Source organism: Magnolia sinica, chromosome 2 (genome assembly GCF_029962835.1).
Source record: "Magnolia sinica isolate HGM2019 chromosome 2, MsV1, whole genome shotgun sequence".
Classification (NCBI taxonomy): domain Eukaryota; kingdom Viridiplantae; phylum Streptophyta; class Magnoliopsida; order Magnoliales; family Magnoliaceae; genus Magnolia; species Magnolia sinica.
The window spans coordinates 40,859,329-40,878,932 of record NC_080574.1 but is presented as its reverse complement, the minus strand read 5'-3'; the positions used below and the strand labels follow the sequence as shown (position 1 = coordinate 40,878,932).

Genomic DNA, 19,604 nt, shown 5'->3' with positions numbered 1-19,604 from the left:
GCGACAGCGCTCGTCTTCGCAGTGAAAAGGAGGGGTAGTTTCGTCCTCAAAGTCGCTGTTCGCACGTGCTAGTCTAAGTTGGTAACTAAAGTTTGTATTCCTCCATAAAAACCGCTGGATAAAAATGTTTTGTCTAAAGTGGTCATTTTCTCTTTTTTAATCCCATCCCACCTAATCCCCCCGTAGTGAGCAAACTCTGTGGGGCCACCATTATTTAGGTAATTTATCTAATCCGTTCGTCCGTTTTAACCGATAATATGGCTTGAGCCCAAAAATGAAATATATCCAAATCTCAAGTAGACCTCACCACGGAAACGGTGTGAATTAAAACTGTACCGTTGAAATTTTCCTGGGGCTCACGGAATTTTTGAATCAAGCTGATATTTGTGTTTTCTTTTCATCCATGTCTGTGTGATCTTATGAACATGTTGGATGACAAATAAACATCAATGTAAGCCCTAGATAGGATTCAACTGTGGAAGTCATTATTTCCACTGTTTCCTTTGGTGTGGTTCACTTGAGCTTTGGGCGTACTTTTATTTTGGATTCAACCACTAAAAGGACCTGAAAAAACATATGGACGGCATGGATAACCCACATACATTCACAGTAGGCCCAACTAAATTTACTTGGTACAGTAGAAGCCTACTGAGTAACTTAGTACGCAATCCTATTTCCCCGTTGTAGAGACATTTTTGGATAACCACACCACGTAAAGCAATGGGGATTGAACTTCGGCCATTAAAAGCTTTCTTAGGATGATATAAACTTTGGATCAATTTTATATTTTGTTTTTTCCGTTAATTTAAGTATGTGTGGCCTTATGATCAGGTTGGATGGCCAATAAACATTATGATAAGCCTAGGATGGTTTCAACGGTGGAAATCATTGTTCCTGCTGTTTTTTTGTGGGGTTGGTCCGTTTAAACTCTGGATTGATCTATTTTTAGATTGATGCATTAAAATGAGCTCAAAAAATGGATGAACGGTGTGGATATAAGACAAACATCATGGTGGGGCCACAGAACTTGGTGACGTCAATACACCACCGAGGACGGTGTCCGTTCGCAGAAAAAGCAAACCGAAATTTTCTGTGGGGACAGGTGTCAACTCTTTCGCCGAAGAGACAACACCGAAATTAATGGTCTCTCTCTCTATTCTTAATCTTTCCATGGCTGACACTGTCATGTGCAAGCTGACGCATCATCCCTTGCCTTCGTAATTACCTATGTATGCATCGAATTCAATAAATACCCTCGCTCCATACTGCAGTCTCATCGGTCAACAAGGAGAAAAATGGGAGCTCTGGATTACCTTTCCGATCTATTCTCATTCCCACGCAGCAACAGCAGCATCAAGAAGCGCAAGCAGTTGCAGGTGTGTATGTGGGAATTTGATATTTTATTTCCATCCATCCACTTTCTACTTTCAGGAACTGAACTAGTACAAATGGAGAAGTGGATGCCTGTGTGTAAATTAGTATATGCTATCAGCGTTTTGATGTTAGATTGTATACAGGGCATTTTACATGAACCGCACTATTTTTATTTTGCTGTCCTAGATCCACATCCCCGTCTGTCAGATGCGCTGCTTCATATTCACCCATGTAACCAAATTTTTTTTTAAAAAAACAAAGCAATCATGACGAGCCAACACACAGGTACTCCACAGCAAGGGAAAGTAGGGATGGTATGCCAACTGTTAGTTTTGTTTAGGATCCAGCAGCTTCGTGTTCATATGAAATCCAATCCATTCATCTGGATGAAAGAATTATTCTAAAATTACAAGATTCCAAAACTCAAAGAGTGGGCATATCACCTGGGTATATTTAGCGAGGGGCAGAGTAGATTTCGTGCACTTTAATTCCTTTTCCCTAATTTCAGAAAGTTATCTTTTAAGGTACGCTAGTGATTTCCGTTCTCAATTATGGGGAATTATTATTTGTTTGTTTTGGATCAGACAGTGGAGATTAAAGTGAGGATGGATTGCGAAGGCTGCGAGAGGAAGGTGAAGAAGGCCGTAGAAGGCATGAAAGGTACGGCTTTTTTTGTGTGTATTCGCTCACCTCAGGAAGGAGGGGTGCTTCGCGGCACACCGCCTGTATAGCGCACGTGTGAGAGATCCGGGACATTCACAACTAAGGTGATGTAGAGCAGGTGCAGATAATTTCATGTCCAAGATAGATTAGAGAAGGCTTGATCGGATACGAAGATGATCCGGACCGTCAGAACTTAAAACGGTTGTATCTCACAAATCAGAATAAGTTATCGGACAAAAAATATATGATTTTGGGGTACCACGAGCTAATTTAGCCACCCAACCCTGATATGGTCGTTTCCTGTTTTAATTCCGTTTTTACTATAAATCATAAATTTTAGTTTGATTATAACTCTCCATCCATTTGGGCTTTAGGGGTGTGTTTGATTTTTCAAAACTTGTGTAAATACCCTTGAAATGGGTAATTATTACCCCTTCACCCGTTTGAAAATCCATAGAAATTTTTACCTTGGAAATCGATTCAAAAGAGCTAGTTTAAATTTTTAGACTCCTAGGTGATGTATATGATGTATCCATTTTGTCCATCTATTTTACCACAATATTTTTTATGATTAATCAAAAAATAAGAAAGATCCAACACTCAAATGGCCCACACCAAAAGAAACAGTAGCCCCAAGAGATTTTTAATGGTAGGTGTTCGATTCCTTTCTTCTCATGGCATGGTCCACTTAAGCTTTGAATATGTCTCATTTTCTAGCTCATGCCATAAATTTATTATGCATAATAGATGAACAGCGTGGATACGCGACATGCATAACGGTGGGACCCACAAATATATCATGACATTCTCAATTTATGTGTAAAACTAACATGGGTCAAATCAAACGTTGGATAGAGGGATGTAAATACCAAAGGAAATAATCATTACTTACATGGTATTTACCAATGACTTGAAAAATCAAACAAACCCTAATAGTTGCGCCCAACATGAAAAGTGCTTAGAATAATTAGGATAACACCATGGTGAAGCCAAACAGGACACTTATTTTTTTTTTTTTGTTCGAAACATCGTGCACTAATAAACATTACGACTGTTTATAAATAATAAGTTTACTATTTATAGCAAGTCGTGAAATCTAAGAGTTTTAGCTGTAGTGTGATTCTGAAATATTTTTCATTACTTGATATTTCTATTGAAAGGCTTGTGAACTCGTTTATTTCATCCATTAATACCCTTGAGAAGACGGTGTTCGGCCTTATGTCCTTCCCTGGATCATTAGGGCACGTGTTCGACTATTTGGTCTGGACAGGCTCAATGTGCGTCCAACCTGATGATGGTGGGTCTCACACTCATGTGCGACGGTGGCACGTATGTTGTCAAGCAAACTTTTTTTTTTTCACACGCGCACCCATCTGGCCTGCTTATTTTAGAACGTGGCACAAACAGGAATCGAAACTCAAGTGCACTGCACACCAAGAAAAAGCGGTATTGAGCTCCCACGAATGAAAGCTTTTCTGAGCCACACAAGTTTTGGATAAGTCATGCCTTCAATCACTTGGAATTGAGCTCCCACGACTGAAACCTTTTCTGAGCCACACAAGTTTTGGATAAGTCATGCCTTCAATCACTTTGGAATTGAGCTCCCACGACTAAAACCTTTTCTGAGCCACACGAGTTTTGGATGAAGCTGATATTTGTTTCATGCCTTCAATAAATTGGATGGCATACAAACATCACAGTTGGGCTTTTCTATCCCCACTATTTCCACTCTGAGTATGGCCGATCTCCTACGTGTTTCCCTCGTATTTAAGCTATTGCAATGAGCTGCAGAAATGGATGAACGGTGTGGATATACCACAAACATCACGGTGTGCCCGGATTGCAGGTTCCGCGTCCAAACATCATGTATAATGATAACGAGTAGACTTGTTGAATGGAATCCAGGAATCGGTCTCCAAATAATTGAATTACTCATTGCGATGCTGTGCAGGTCTGACCCACGTGGAAGTGGACAGGAAGCAGCAAAAGCTGACGGTCGTGGGATACGTGGACCCAAACAAGGTGTTGAGGAGAGTGAGGTGGCGGACTGGGAAGAAGGCTGAGTTATGGCCGTACGTACCATACAGCGTCGTGCCCCAACCATACGCACCTGGCGCGTACGATAAGAAGGCCCCGCCCGGCTACGTGCGGAATGTGGTGGACTCCTCGTCCTCTCTGGCACGTGCTAGTTCGACCGAGGCGAAGTTCACTACTTTCAGCGACGACAACCCCAACGCGTGCGCCACCATGTAACTTGCCCTTCGTATATACATTATACGTCCATGTATAATTTTTCTTGTGTGTGTTCCTGAAAAACAGTTGTGAAAAACAGCTATACGGTTTTTGTGTGTATGCGCCAGCTCGTGTGTATTAGTATTAATATACATGGAGTGTTTTGTTCCTGTAATTCTTATATCATGAGATCTGTTACGTCCACTTTCTGATTGGACGATGATGGTTGTCCTACGGAGAGTAGCCACAGTTACCAGAGATAAGCTAAGGGCGTTGGCTCTTAGCTATTGACAGGTTGAGTAGCCAGACTCGCTACTGAAGTGACGTCACAATGTTCTGTGGGCCCCACCATAATGTATGTGTCATATCCACACTGTCCATCCATTTTCAGATATTATTTTAGGGCATGAGCCAAAGAATAAGCCAGATCCAAAGCTTGAGTGGACCCCACTACAGAAAACAGTGGAGATTGAATGCCTACCATTAAAAACTTATAGGGCCATAGAAGTTTTCGATCAACCTGATATTTGCTTTTTTCTCTTTTTTCATGCTTTTGTTAACTTATGAACAGGTTGGATCTCAAATAAATATCATAGTGGACCCTTGGAAGGTTTCAACGGTGTGCGTTACTCTCTCACTATTTTCTGTGGTGGGGCTCACTCGAGCTTTATATCTGCCTTGTTCTTTGACACATTCCCTAAAATGATATCTCCAAATGGATGGACGGTATGGATATGATACATACATCACGGTGGGGCCCACAGAACATGGTGACGTCACTTCAGTAGCGAATCTGGCTACTGAACCTGTGAGTAGCTAATCCGCGTCCGTTGGTTTCTAGATTTGGTAACGAGTATAATAGTCTTCGTGTATGCAAGTTTACCGTAACTCTCTTTTAAAGGAATCCCTAAGAACCCGTGATGCAGTGCAGTTAATAATGCACAATCTGATCCGGTCCGCAGCAGGGAAGGCAAGAATCTTTATTTCATCGGGAGGAAGCGCGTATGGTATTTTTTTTCACATGGCCATGTCGGGACTACCGGGATGTAACCTGGAAATTCACGACCAGTCTCAATAGCGAGAGATTCATGTTGACGCAGTTTCCTGGATGTCCTCGCTGGACCACGGTTCGCCTGCAAAAAGCAGGTAACAAAAGCAAGCAAAAATAGATACCTTTGCCACGACATGGGAACTTCATGTGACAAAGTTAGGCCGGGCAAGCTAAGTCTAATAAAACTTAGAGGGTTTTTTCTATACCTTTCACTGTAGGTGTCGTTCTTATTTAAAGTTGTTTAATGCTAGTTACTTCCATGGCAATGAATTAGCCATTCAATTTTGAATCATACAAGGGATAGTCCTCGAAATCCAAGGCATTATCCTCGGCATAATTTTCGGTAAAGATCTAAGGGGGATTGATCCTCCTTATATTCAAAGGAGCTCCCAATGGTTGGCTACCGAGGAGGTTGTGATAGATGGCCAAGGCCGACCTCCAAGTCAAATTAGCCGAGGTCATACGGACTGGGTCGAACTATCGATTGTGGTCGGAGCCCTTCTTTGAAGCAGGTTAAGTCGATACTTAAAGTCGTTCATTGGTCGCGATAGCAAGACATCAACCAGAGCCGAGGCAATTGTTGGGAGTTGGTGCCTGAGATGCTCGTGAAGTTCGTGCTCAGTTGTCGAGGTTGAGCTCTTATCCAACCTCCCTTACTTGTGCTTTGTGTTCTCTCTCACGTCGGTTGTTTTGGTCAGTCTATTTTTACCCATAACAGGAACCCCCTACTTCTGAGTGCTCTTTAGAAGCTTAGGAAGTAAGTTTGTGTAGACTGACACCTGTATGATGACTCGTGCGGGAGAGGTCGGACCTGTCTATTATTATGGCAGAAGAGAGAAAGGCGGCCAGTGCGAGGATCATGGAGGATCCAGTAATGATCATGATAGGACACTTGTTGATTAATAGGTGTCTTAAATCTGAAAAGTTCAACTAGCCCGGAGAAAGCTTGGCATGCCCTTCAACTAGCCCAAGCCCTGCTTCGACCAGTTGAAGATTACGCAGACTACGTGCGGACTGCGTAAATTTGAAGCAGTTTCTGGACTATTTCGAGTTAGTGCGAAAGTGGGGTTTCCTAAACTATAAATAAGAGTTCCTAGGACCATTGTAAAACATTCTAAGGCTTTTTAAAGTATTCCAAAGAGTTTCTAGAAGGGGTTCTAAGGTTTTAAATGGTGAAGTAAGGGTGAGATTCGAGGTTATTCGAATAAGGTAAGTCCTTTCTCTTTGTAATTTATGCTTTCATAGTGAAGATCTGTCACTTTGTGCCGTGGTTTTTTCCGAAAGGGTTTTCCACGTTAAATCTTTGTGTTCTCTTGTGTTTGTTAGTGCTCTTGAATTGCTATCATAGATCTATCTCTGTGTGATTCCGTAGAACAATCCCCAACAAGTGGTATCAGAGTAATCGTTGGGGCACAGATCTAGATCTGCAGGATTAACATTAATGGGAAACGTTAAGTTTGATATTGAGAAGTACTCAGGTAAAAATAATTTTGAGTTATGGAAGATTACGATAATTAGTCTATTAACTAAGTAAGGCGAAGCTAAGGCTCTTGAGGAGCGAAAATCGACTATGAATGATGAAGACCGAAATACTCTTGATATGGATGCTTTATCTTCCATCCGTTTATATCTCATGGATGAGGTTCTCTTGAATGTTTTGAGGGAGAAAACTGCGGCTAGTTTATGAGTGAAGTTAGAGGATATTTATGCGAAAAAATCCTCTGAAAATCGCTTACACTTGAAGCTACAGTGGTATGCCTTCAAGATGGTAGAGGATGGAGACCTGGAGGCCCACATCAGCAACTTTAATAAATTAGTTTGCAAACTGCTGGATATGGAGGAAGTGATCAAATATGAAGAACAAGCATGTAAGTTGTTGAATTCTCTTCCGGCATCGTATGAGTCATTTAGGGGACTCAATGTGCACCACAAATAAAACCCTGAGTGTCGACACCATTATCTCAGTCCTTCAAGGGAAGGCCATGAGAAAGCTAAATGGCGGCATGGGGACATCCTCCGACGCACTGATTACGAGAGGCAGGAATACTGATCGAGGTATAGGATCTTCAAGACCAAGATCTAAATCTAAGGGCAATAGTAAAGGAAAACTAAAGTGCTGAAACTGTGGGATGACTGGACATATGAAAAAGGATTGTACTAATCCTAAAGCAAAGAAAGAAAACTCAGAGGTTTTTTCCAGGGAGGCCAATATTGTCACATCTGATAAATGGATAAGTGGAGGTGATGTTCTGTCTGTGTCCATAATCGGACACTTGCACAACAATCATAGAGATGAGTGGATCCTTAACATAGGAACGTCATATCACATGACTCCTCATTGGAATTGGTTCGCCAGTTACAAAGAATGCGATGATGGACAGGTCTTTATGGGCAAAGACAATGCCCGTAATGTTGTGGCTATTGGTACGGTGAGCATCAAAATGTTTGATGGGATGAAGCGTACCTTGACTGATGTCAAGCACGTCCCTGATATGAAAAAAAGTCTGATTTCTCTCAGTGCACTCGAGGCTATGGGGTGCAAGTTCACTGGTCTTAATGGTGTCGTTAAAGTTTCAAAAGGGGCACTCGTGGTTATGAGAGCGCAAAGGTACGGAAACCTTTATAGGTTAATCGGAAGCACTTCAGTAGGTGGAGTGGCAGCAACTGTTACAGATTCCACGTCTATATGTATGTGGTATGCACGTCTGGGCTACATGAGCGAGCGAGGCATGAAGGTACTATCTGTCATGCTCCAAATCTGAAAATCGGGCTCACAAAATTTTCAATCATCGAATCCAGTGCCGACAGCTTCCATAGTACTCCATTCTCAGCTTCCAGCGCCCATACGCCAGATTCCGATCCTGGGATCCTACAATGAAGATTTTTCAATGTACATTTATCTCGTAAGAAACATAACCACAAGTTTACCCAAATCACAAAGGCAACATCATCATTGCATATCTATTAATATAAACAGTTGAATATAGTGCTGAAAGGGAAATACTTATATTGAAAATCAAAGCTCCAGAAGACTGCTGTATGCTCCAAGCTCAACGCTGCTGCGACCTAACGCCACCTGCACGCATCTATCGTGCATAAGCTTATAGAAAGCTTAGAGGGTGATGTAGTATGTGTATAAGGTAAGTGTCAAGTATACAATATCAGATCAATGCGGAAACATACTGATAAGTCCATAAATACCATTAGCCTTATCCAGGCTATGTGATACAAAAAGATAATAAGCCAATATCATATACTGAGGAAGCAATGTAGATCAGCTATGTAATGCGGAGATATAGTAAACCAAATATCATATACTAAGGATACAATGCAATATGCAAATCCTGACGAGTCCACGAATGCCGTCAACCTCATCTAGGACATATAAATGCAGAAACGTAGTAACCCAGAATACCATATGTCGCGGATGTAATGCAATATGCGGTGCGAATGAAATTACCAAGCTGGAGTGTGAACTCGGGATGATAGTATGTAGTTTCGTAGGTTATGGGGTCTATCACAAGGGACTTCTATCCAAACTAGTCTCATACCTAAATTTGGATAGATAGACTCAATGTGGTAAACTTCTAACCTCAGGTTGGTCGCGCGCCCCAACCGAAATCATGACCATTCTGAAGGTACACATATCAATTAGTTGTGAACCACCAGCCTGAGTAGATAGTGAATGAATGAATGAATGAGTAAAATGCTGAGTATGCAACTCCTGCTCAATAAGTTCACATATCAGTACTATACATCTCTGGGATCATCACCGGGGTCTAGTACACTTTACACACGATCGCCGCACACTAGACGTGCAACCATGTAAGTGGAAGAGACCTCACTATCTATCTGGCCAGTAATCAGCCAATATCTACCTGGCACATCGATAGCGGACCCATTTACGAGCTGATCAAACTCACCCTAGCTATGCTCCCTACCCTCGAGCGGATAAGGCCACACTCTCTTCCAACCAACCACGACACAGTGGGAGACGCGACCTACTGGTATTCAATACTCAAGCGCTCATGTATCTACTCGGTCTAAACGTTGGAGCATCTCCTGGCCATTGAGGTTTATGGACTTTCACTAGGGATATCTATGACACCCCATGTAGAAAAAGATTTTCGGTGTCACATTTGGCCATCCACGATATACCTATGAAGGCCACGACCCTGATGTCGCTAGGGCATACAGTAGTCATATCACAAAATACATGATGCATGAATCATACAATCCAATCATACATCAATCCTACACATACCGTGCTCACATGTGGAACGACTCCGCCTATTAGGGAGTCCTATAAAGAACCTGCCCTATGGTATAGACAATGGTCAACCACATCTCAAACAAGCATGCAGATGATGCGTATGGGCATGTATCATGATGTTATGTTGTCACATGCTCATAATCGGTATCAACAACCGGCGTCGATAATCATCATCGATAATTGGCCTTGATAATCGGCACCGATGATCAGCATCGGTCTCGATAATCGGTAACAATAATAAGCATCGATTATCGGCATCGATAATCGGCCTCGATAATCGACATCAATGAAAATGGGCCTTACAAGACCTAAGGGAAGGCCACAATGTGGACATTTAACCATCATTGCCCATAAATGTGGACATTTAACCAACATTGCTCCCAATGAGTGGCCCAAATAGAGCTTAACATATAGTGGGGCCCATGGCCTCACTAAAGGGCCTAATAGACATCACCATGGGCCTCACATAAATCACATCAGGCCTCATCATATGAGCCTCACATACATCAAATGGGCCGCAATACATGGGCCTAATACATATCACAATGGGCCTCACACAAGGACCTCATATACATCACATTGGGCCACACTCATGGGCCTCATATAGATCACATTAGGCCTCATACTTGAGCCTCATATACATCACAATGGGCCTCACTCATGGGCCATAAATAAGTCACAATGGGCCTCATACTTGGGCCTTAAACACAACACAATGGGCCGCATCACATGGGCCACATATATATCATATCGGGCCTCGTCAAATGGGCTATAAATACATCACATTGGGCTACATTCACAGGCCTTAAATACATCACATTGGGCCTCATATATGGGCTATAAATACATCACAATGGGCCTCTCATACGGGCCCAATATACATTACAATGGGCCGCAATAATGGGCCTCATATACATCAAGTGGGCCTCATATACATGGACCTCATACATTCCCAAAAAGAATCATATTGAAAGATCATCTAGACAGAACCACAAATAGCAATGGAGATAATGATTTCCACTGTTAACAATATACAGGGCCCACCGTTACGTTGATTTTCCATTTAATCTGTTCATACGGTCACAAAGTCCTAAATCAAGAGGAAAACAAATTTCATATTGATCCAAAACCTCTGGAATCCCAAATAGGTTTTGATGGTAGGCGTTCAATCCCTTACTAGTTTTTGTGGTGTGGTCCACTAGATAGACGGTTTAGATGTAACACACCTTATGATCAAACCCACCAAACTCTTGACGGTAAAACAGATGGACAGCTGGGCAAACAGATACATCAGAGGCTGGACGGTGCAGGATAAGGCTCGTTTGTCACTGTAACACCCCGTACTTTCAGTAGACGGGTGTTACCCTTTTAAAACTCGAGACCCGTCAAGCTAACAACTTAACTTAACACGCCCAAGGCAGGATTTCCCAAGTAGCATTGAGACCATCCGCCAAGACTCGGGAGACTCAACTTATGCTCCACACCAATCAAAGAGGTAAGCATGATCGAATAACCTAAGCCAGATCAATTTTTAAGACTACTTGTGTTGGCATTATTTCAATGACTAAATCCCCGAGAGTCAGCGGATAGCCAACAAGGTATCTCTGTATTGAAAACACATATTTAATCATTGAAAACAAGTATCAAACTCCCTTGACCATTAGATCACATCATTCGGGCCAAATTCAGCCCTAAAAGGCATGATACGAACCACCTGGGCCTCGGCCCCACCCCAAACTGGGCCGGGACCCTTATGACCAGTCCTCAAGACAGTTGAACGGGACAGATCAAGCACCAGAGGTGTAATGAGCCCCCAAAGCTAGGTGCATATACACCTCAAACACTAGTACACGATGAGCGCTGGACAGCCACTTGTGGTCAAACAGTGTTTGATCTGAACTCAAATACAAAATTCTCAAAACCATTCCTGTCAACACCCTATTTGAAAATGTTGGCCTTTAAGCTTTAAGTGGGCCACCATACCCGTTTTCCGGACGATCTAAGTCGTCCATCTTCCTCATGGGGTCTACCTAGCCAAAACGGTATAACGATCCGGCCCCACGCATAGGGACTTGGGATTTGTGTCCCAATCGTCCATTCCTTTCACTAGCGGATAGGATCAAGAGAGAGTAACCATTCGGTGGCGTGAGAGGCAAGCCACCGCCCCCCTATCCAGAGGACTGAGGTCTACACCGAACCAGCTGGGGAGAGTCCCCTCATAATCGACAATGGCTGAGAAAACCTTAAATGTGATTTCCATTCCGGCGGCGAAAGGCTGACACAGCTGTCGAAGGTCTCTATTTCCAGCGGCGAAAGGCTGACATAGCCATCGAAGGTCCCCATCCTTTGCCTATAAAAGGAGCATTTCTGCCCTTTAGCTCCCTCACTGAAAGGAAGGAAACAAGGTGAGAAAAGAGAGAGAAAATAGGGAGAGGGAGAAAACAGAGAGAACGAGAGCATCCTTGGTGAGCTTGGAGCACACTGCCCCAACTCAGTCCGTGAAAACCGGACCGAGCCGAGTCAGTGTGGGACCACAACAACACCATCTGAGAGAGAAAGAAGAGAAAGAGAAGAAGTAGGTGAGGGTGGTGGGTGTGTGCGTGTCAGCCCAAGTTCGGGTCGGACCCATCTGTTGGAGGTGAGACCTTCTTTTCCATTCCTTTTCTCTCTAAAGATAAACCCAAAACCAAGGCCCCATCACACTTCACCCACACTTGTTCATGGCTGAAAAACACCCATCACCAGGGACCGTCATGAAGCCAGAAACAGGCGCTGTTTTGAAGATAAACATGCCCTGCGTTGTAAGACCAAAAACAAACCTGAGTGCAGGCTTTATTTGGAGCCAAACAATGGCTTGGGAATGGCCTTTAGCTGGGGACTGAAGCTCAGTCCTGGGACGGCCTACAAATGGACTCTGTTAAGCTGCTGCACATCCCAAAAATCAGACTGGAAAACAGAGAGAAAACGCCCCGCTTCGGCCATTTTCTTGGCTAAAAGAGATGGCAGCCACCATGCCACCATTTAGGCGTCGACGTGAGCGTAAAACGGCCAGGAAACAGGCCGTGTTTGAGTCGAAAAATAAGGCGGGAGCGGCCTCCAAAATAGCTTGCAACAGAGGCTGTTTCACGTCATTTGCTGGGGGATGGCCCAAAGCACATTGTAGGGGAGCTATATTGCATGTGGGCTTCACCAAAATACAGGTGGGCCCTGCACAAATGCAGGTGGCCTCACCCAAAACCGATGGAATGCCCGAATTATGGGCTCTGTGTAAGTGTTGGTAGGCCGCACCCTGCGTTAGCAGGTGGACCTCACCCTACCACGATTGGTGGGCCATGTATGTGGCCCCACCTTGGTGACGTGGATCACCCAGACCATCCATCAAAGGACGTCAGGCCCTGGGTAGTTTGCCTTACATGTTGAGAAAAAAATTAATAATAATAAAATAATGGTAATCATAAATAAAATATAATAATATAATAAGAAAATAGTACGTATATATAATGCTATATATGTTATGGTGGGCCCCACGTGGGACCCACCTATTGTGATTATATGGAGTCTCTCTCCATTACATATAACATATAATAAAATAATATGTGGGCCCCACACCCATGTGGAACCCACGTTGTTCTAATATATACATGTATTGTATCTATGAGGTGGCCCTATGTGGGACCCACCTATTGTGACTAGCTAGAATACCATCCAGTGCATGTAGCATATAATAAAATATTATATGGGGTCTCACATCCATGTAGGACCCAACAGGAGCATATGCCCGTACATATAATACGTATATATTCCATGATGGCCACACCACGTGGGAGGAGCTCCACTGATGGACGTACTCCATCCGAGCCGTCTATCCACTTGTCGAGCTCATATTTATGGCAGTGGGCCATGTATGTGGACCCCACTCTGACATGGGTGATTCATCCAAACCAACCATCTGTGCAGTGGACCCCACCATGATATATGAAAATATCCACAGCGTTGAACGGTGGGTGTGTTTGGCGGGCGTACCTCACGCCAATTACATAACTGTTGTATGTCACCAGCAGCCTATGAGGCCCCGTTCATAATGTTTGTGTTAGATCCAAACCATCCGCCCATTGATGGACCACCATGATGTATTCATTGTAATCCTCACCATCCAAATAACTGGACAGTGGCCCCACATCGATACTTATGTTGCCCTAAGGTTTAAGGCAAAAATAAAACAGATCCATTAGGAGGACTGCAGTGCATAGTGGAGATTAAATGTCCAACATTGAAACCTTTCAGGTCACATAAGTTTTGGGATCAACGTGATAATTAATTATTTTCCCTGGTCCAAATCCTTGTGACCTCATGAGCGGCTTGTATGAAAAAAATAAAAATAAAAAACATCATGATGGGCCTTGTGGGGTCCAACAGTAGAGATCATTACCCCTTTTGAACTTTTGTACAAACCCATAGAAATGCCTGACAAATATGAACCATAATTCTAGGAAATTCCTCATGCAACCTTGGACCACAAGAAGGCTCGGGCCAAGTTCGAGAACACTATCATACAGGTGATGACTTTTTCCTTGGGCTTTCTATTTCTAAATTAGCTAAACCTAGTTGTACTAGATCACCATTATTGTGATACTTGCCCACATGCTAGTTAATCCTTGATCACTATTCACATGACTTGGTAATATATCCTCATTAGTTATTAATTCATGATGCTTCCTTTCATGCCTTATTTGAAGTCATATATTGTCACATGTTAATATGATTTGCTTCTGTACATAACCTCTTTATGCTACATATGGAGGATACCATGATTGTATGCAAGCCACACTTGAAATGTAATTAGACAAATGTGTGGGAAATAGGGACCTTGAACTGGTGTCATTTTGATCAAGGTATCCTATTAGAACATCCCAAGGTGGAGGACCTCATGAGCCGAGGATGGTGGTAATGGGACACTATGCTCGAGCTGTCGGCCTACGCTGGGTGTTGAGCCCCCCGTAGTGACCATTGAGTTGCTTAAATTGGCTAATTATAATTGGATTAATAACAGTTGGCTAATCATGCATTCATAGCATACTGGCGATGACAGATAGCTAATTCTGGATGCTGTAGCACGTACTCCTGAGTTGTTGGGGTATCGTTTCGCTAGCTCCCAGACCATCGACTATCGACCCCTGTCTGACTGGATGATTTTTTCAGGTTGATGATTTGCATGGGTGACGAGCCCAAGTCCGGCTGGATGTGCATCCACAGGCCAAGTGCATTCATGCATCCATCTAATAAGACTGCATATTGCCTGTGTTGGATTACTGTTTGTTTTCTTTTTAACTATGTTTGCTAGGGCGGAGATGTGTAATCTTGAGAGGAATTCACACTGAGCTGGCTACTCATCCATCAACTATCCAACCATACAGAACATGCAGGGATGGATGTAGAGAGCGTTGGTGTCAGCCTTGATGATGCCACCATGGAGCAAGAGGAGGAGTAATATGAGGATGAGCCGCATCAGGATGTAGTGGCGTATTTTGGTGTTAATCAGCAGTTGATACTTTATATTTTAGTGGTTTAGTATTTTGGACTTATGGATTTTTGTAACTAAGACCCCCCAGCTGAGCGGGTTAAATATTTGGGCTCTCATGAATACACATGCTTCTTTTGGCTATCACACTCTGAGTTTACATTCCGCTGTTTCTCTGATTCATTAACTCCCGAATTTTTGAAAACGAGTCTCGTACTCGGGTTTTAGAAATCGGGGCGTTACAGATATGTCCGTGGCCCAGTATACGGCTCATTTTGTGGCGCTATCGAGATTTGTGCCATATTTAGTTGATGATGAGGTTTAGATATAACACATACATCATGGTCCAGTCCACAGACTTGCTGTCTAAGTACAACAGCTTTATAGCTGGTTTGTGGTAGACCAGCCAATCCATTTCCCTGGCTTGGTGGGTTCCCACGTGGGGCCCACCATATCATACATGTATGCTATATGTGTGTGTGTGTGTGTGTGTGTGTATTAAACTGTCCAGTGTCCAGGTAACCACGTCTAGGATTGAATGGTGTGGATACAACACATCCATCGTGATGGGTCCTACTATCCAAGGTCTAGATGGTGTGGATAAGACCCATACATCACGGCTGGCCCCACAGCAAGTGTGAAACACATGCATCATTGGTGGGTCCACATGTGTAGCCCACCACAGGTTTGAAATTAAGCTGATATTTGCATTTTTCCTTCGTTAAAGCCTATCCAAACAGATGGGGTAGGCCGGCTAGATGTGGCAGCAAGGTGGGCCCCCAGTTTGGACAGCGGATGCGGTCCGCTAAATGGACAATGGGGTAAAACATATACATCATCAAGGTGGGCTATCAATAGGGAAGAGAGAGAGGGAGATGGTGTAGTTGAGGTACCCCGCCACTATGGGCCCCTCTTAGATCACAACACATACATCAAGGTGGGTCCCATCATAAGTGGGCCCTAAATCAAAATCACTATCTAGAGCTACGAACACCCACCGATTTTGCTCCTTCTTAGCTCCATAAACTCCTTAGATCCTAGGCTTTCCCTTTAATGGAAGATGATGATGATTAAAGGGCTATGATGAAAGATCTTGGGGTAGAAAGTGGGCCACACTTGCTCTCTTCTCTCCTTGAGAATAGCTTGGACGGTCACCTCCTTGATTTGCTTGGGAATGAAGAGAGAAAAAGAGAGAGAGAGAGGAGTGATTAAGGGAGAGGGATGAGTGTGATGGGTGTACTTAACTTGAGGGGTATGGGTTGTTTGACTTTGGAGAAAAGAGAGGTATGGATGAGTGATGGGTGTACTTGACTTGATTGATGTGATTTATTTGACATTTGGTAGAGATTCTCTTGCGCGGCGTTTTCCTCCAAATAAATGCAGGCCCACAACTTCTGGCCAGGGTATCGCATCAGCTCGCGAGACGTGGCGTTGGAACCGCGGCGACGACGTGGTCGCAAGGGTACAAGTATCGGGTCGAGTCGACTCAAATATACGGGACGCAACTCAGAGTCACGTGCAAACACCAGTTACAAGTCGCGGGTTGCCGAAATTCGATAAGGAGGATCACGAAAGTCTACGGAATGGTACAGACTAGGATACGGGCCTGATAGCTCTTCCCTCCTAATAAAAATTTCATCCTTAAAATTTACTATCACGCAGGACAAAACAAAGGAAAAAGAAGCATCGTCATATACATATTGTAAACACCCCACCCAGGCTAACATCTTGAAAAGGCAAGGACAATCCAGACCATGATCAGTACCCAAACCTCGAACCCTAATCAAAACCATAATCCAAAGCCTAAAATCCTAATGCAAACCTTAAACCCAAAACCCGACAACTTAACCCATTAAAGCTAGATCAGCACAAAAACCCACCCATTCGAACCCAGAAGCCCAAAAGAAGACCATCGGACGAACCAGTGCACCAAACGAGGCCCACACGCTTAAGCCCAGCTCGAGCTCGGCCCAGGTGGTACTCTGACTGCCACCTCTCGTGGGGCACATGTGTCCTCCGAGCAACACATACCCAGCGCCCAAAAATCAACTTTGACCCCCATTCAACCTTATTTACTATTTTACCAAATCCAAGAGTTAATAGGAGTGTGCCATGTGGCGTTTCTCTCCCCTTAACCACTCAGAACTTGCCTCATCAACTTTTACCCCTCTTAAACCCCACATTTACTATAAGACCATTAGAGAAGGCTATAAATAGCCCTCTCCTCTTCACATTTCACAACAACCACTTCACTTTCCAAGTGTGAGAGAAAGTGAGGGAGAGAAGAGAGGAGAGTGGGAGTGAGGGCGAGGAGGAGCTCCTAAGCTTTAAATTTCAGATTTTTCCCAGCCACCCCTTAGCCTTACCGCAACTATCTCAAACCTTATACTCAGCCCAAAGTGGTCATGGCTCGGTCCATATCTTAGCCCATTCAATTTCAAGCCAAAGATCCATTCATCTCATACACAAGCATTCATCATGACATTTATTCCCTTCTCAACCCCCCTGCTCCTCTAGATTTCTAGTGAACGTATGCTCTGTGACTTGCCATGTATCGGATCCCGTCACATCAGAAATTCCTAGCGATCTAGTCCAATTTTTTATCCCTTTGCATAAGCATCATCACATCTGCCTTCTAGACACACCGTTAGATGTATGCTCTATAGCTTGCCGAAATCTCGGATCTTGCTGCATCAGAAATCCACATGTGTGCCTAGTCCCATCTCAACCGCAGCATACATCATCCCTTGAGGATGTTTTACCACACCAAGTAGAGACCGTACATTTATATGGACAAAGAGGGTGCCTAACACCTTCCCTCTTTGTAACCGAGGTCCCTTACCCGGAATCCTGAATCGTAGACCAGGAGTCAATCTAAGGTAGGAGTCTTCGGATTTCTCCAACCTTACATATTTCGCGGGTTCTAGCGGCTGGTGGGTCTGGCGGTTGGTCCGGCAAGTCCTGGTGGTCGAGCTGGTGGATCCAGTGGGTCTGACTAGTGGATCTAGCTAGCTTGATGAGGCTGGCCAGTGAATCTGGCTTGTCTAGCCACTGGAATGAAGAAAAGAGAAGCAATGGAAAGGAAAAGAAAAGGAAAAAAAAAGAAGAAGAAAAGAAAAGAAAAGGGAAAAAAGAAAAAGAAGAAGAAAAGAAATGAGAGAATAGGATCAAGGACATGATTAAACCATGCTTAGGTATTAAGAGAAAAGGGAAGAGAAGATGAGAGAAGTAAAAAAAGATGGTTATAAGATTTCTCCCCCCTTTTCAGTAGTTTTATGATAAGCAAAACCCTAACACTGAGAAAAGATTAACCATTGTATGTCGAATTTTTCTGATGTAGAAATGAATACTACTGCCATAGATTTGATAGTAGCAGTACTCTCCACCAACTCCATTTTAAACCTGAAGATCAAGAACTAATGCCATTTCCAAAACCTAACTGGGCCAGGCATGAGCAGATGCCGATCCATTGACAGGACCTGAATAGGTGGCTAGCAGATCCGATCTGGATCCCGACCCATTAACAGATCTGGTGGGGCAGGTCTGGATCCACTATACAGGTCCAACGGGATGGGTCTGAATCTTAAGATGCCGATCCATTTATAATCAGATCAGTTCCAAATCCACCCTGATCCAATCTTGCTCTGACCCGTTAACAGGCACATACATCATTGATGGATGAATCATTTTACTTCAATTCTTGTAAAATGTCCTGCCCTCTTTCTAGTGAAGGGTAACAACATGGCCATAGATTTTGAAATGGCTTTTGCTCTCATTGTTCGTACTTTTACAAACCATGATTTGATATAAAAAAAATATTGAAAAGATACAATTATTATTATTATTATTGCTTCATTTATAAGCATATATAAGTAGGGGCTAGTTTGAGAGGGTACTCGTAGCATATCATGGCCAACCTCGGGTATATAGCATCTCATATTGTAGGTTGTGGAATTGAACGATCATGAGTGTTTCTTTATAATGCCCCATGACTAGGTTTGTCAATGGCTCGGGCTTGGAGTAGGTCTCAGTCCCGATTTTGAACTGTTTCGGCCAGGTTGTTGGGCTGGCCTTATTCAAAATTCATATTTTAAAGCCTAAGCCCGGCCCATTGATACCCCTAACCATGAGTCTAATATTTGCTTCTTCTTTTTTACTTTTCTTTTCCTTTTTCTTTTTTTTTCCTCCCCTTTTAAGAGGTCCCAAGATTTTATTCACGACATTGTAATGAAGACATTTTTTTTCCTGTTTTGTTCAATCTTTTTTGATGAGACGCCAGGCTATGCTCTCTCAATTTTGCTGCCTACTGTGTGGTTGACAAAGAATCTGTTGGGAGGCAAGTGTCTATAGACTTTATAGAACATCTCAAAGAAAACTTCAAAAAGAAATATGGAGGTGGGAAAGCTGATACTGCCATGGCAAAAATTCCCAACAAAGAATTTGGATATGTTAGTCAGTCGGAATACTATATTGATACATTTCATAGCTGTGGT

The 19,604-nt window shown here is 43.3% G+C and overlaps 1 protein-coding gene across 1 annotated transcript; it reads left to right on the top strand.

Moving 5' to 3' along the window:
• Window positions 1-1,173: 1,173 nt before the first annotated feature.
• Window positions 1,174-4,444, top strand: LOC131237016 (heavy metal-associated isoprenylated plant protein 26-like). Its single transcript, XM_058234627.1, has 3 exons — window positions 1,174-1,376; window positions 1,959-2,034; window positions 3,989-4,444. The coding sequence occupies exons 1-3, from the start codon at window positions 1,296-1,298 to the stop codon at window positions 4,288-4,290; spliced, it is 459 nt and encodes a 152-aa protein (XP_058090610.1). The 5' UTR covers window positions 1,174-1,295; the 3' UTR covers window positions 4,291-4,444.
• The last annotated feature ends 15,160 nt before the right edge of the window (window positions 4,445-19,604 follow it).

What these genes read in the sequence shown, in the direction of transcription:
- LOC131237016 (XM_058234627.1), top strand. Translation starts at nt 1,296, where the DNA reads ATGGGAGCTCTGGATTACCTTTCCGATCTATTCTCATTCCCACGCAGC. An exon ending in AGAAGCGCAAGCAGTTGCAG is followed by an intron (nt 1,377 to 1,958) that starts GTGTGTATGTGG and finishes GTTTTGGATCAG; the next exon opens with ACAGTGGAGATTAAAGTGAG. An exon ending in GGCCGTAGAAGGCATGAAAG is followed by an intron (nt 2,035 to 3,988) that starts GTACGGCTTTTT and finishes GATGCTGTGCAG; the next exon opens with GTCTGACCCACGTGGAAGTG.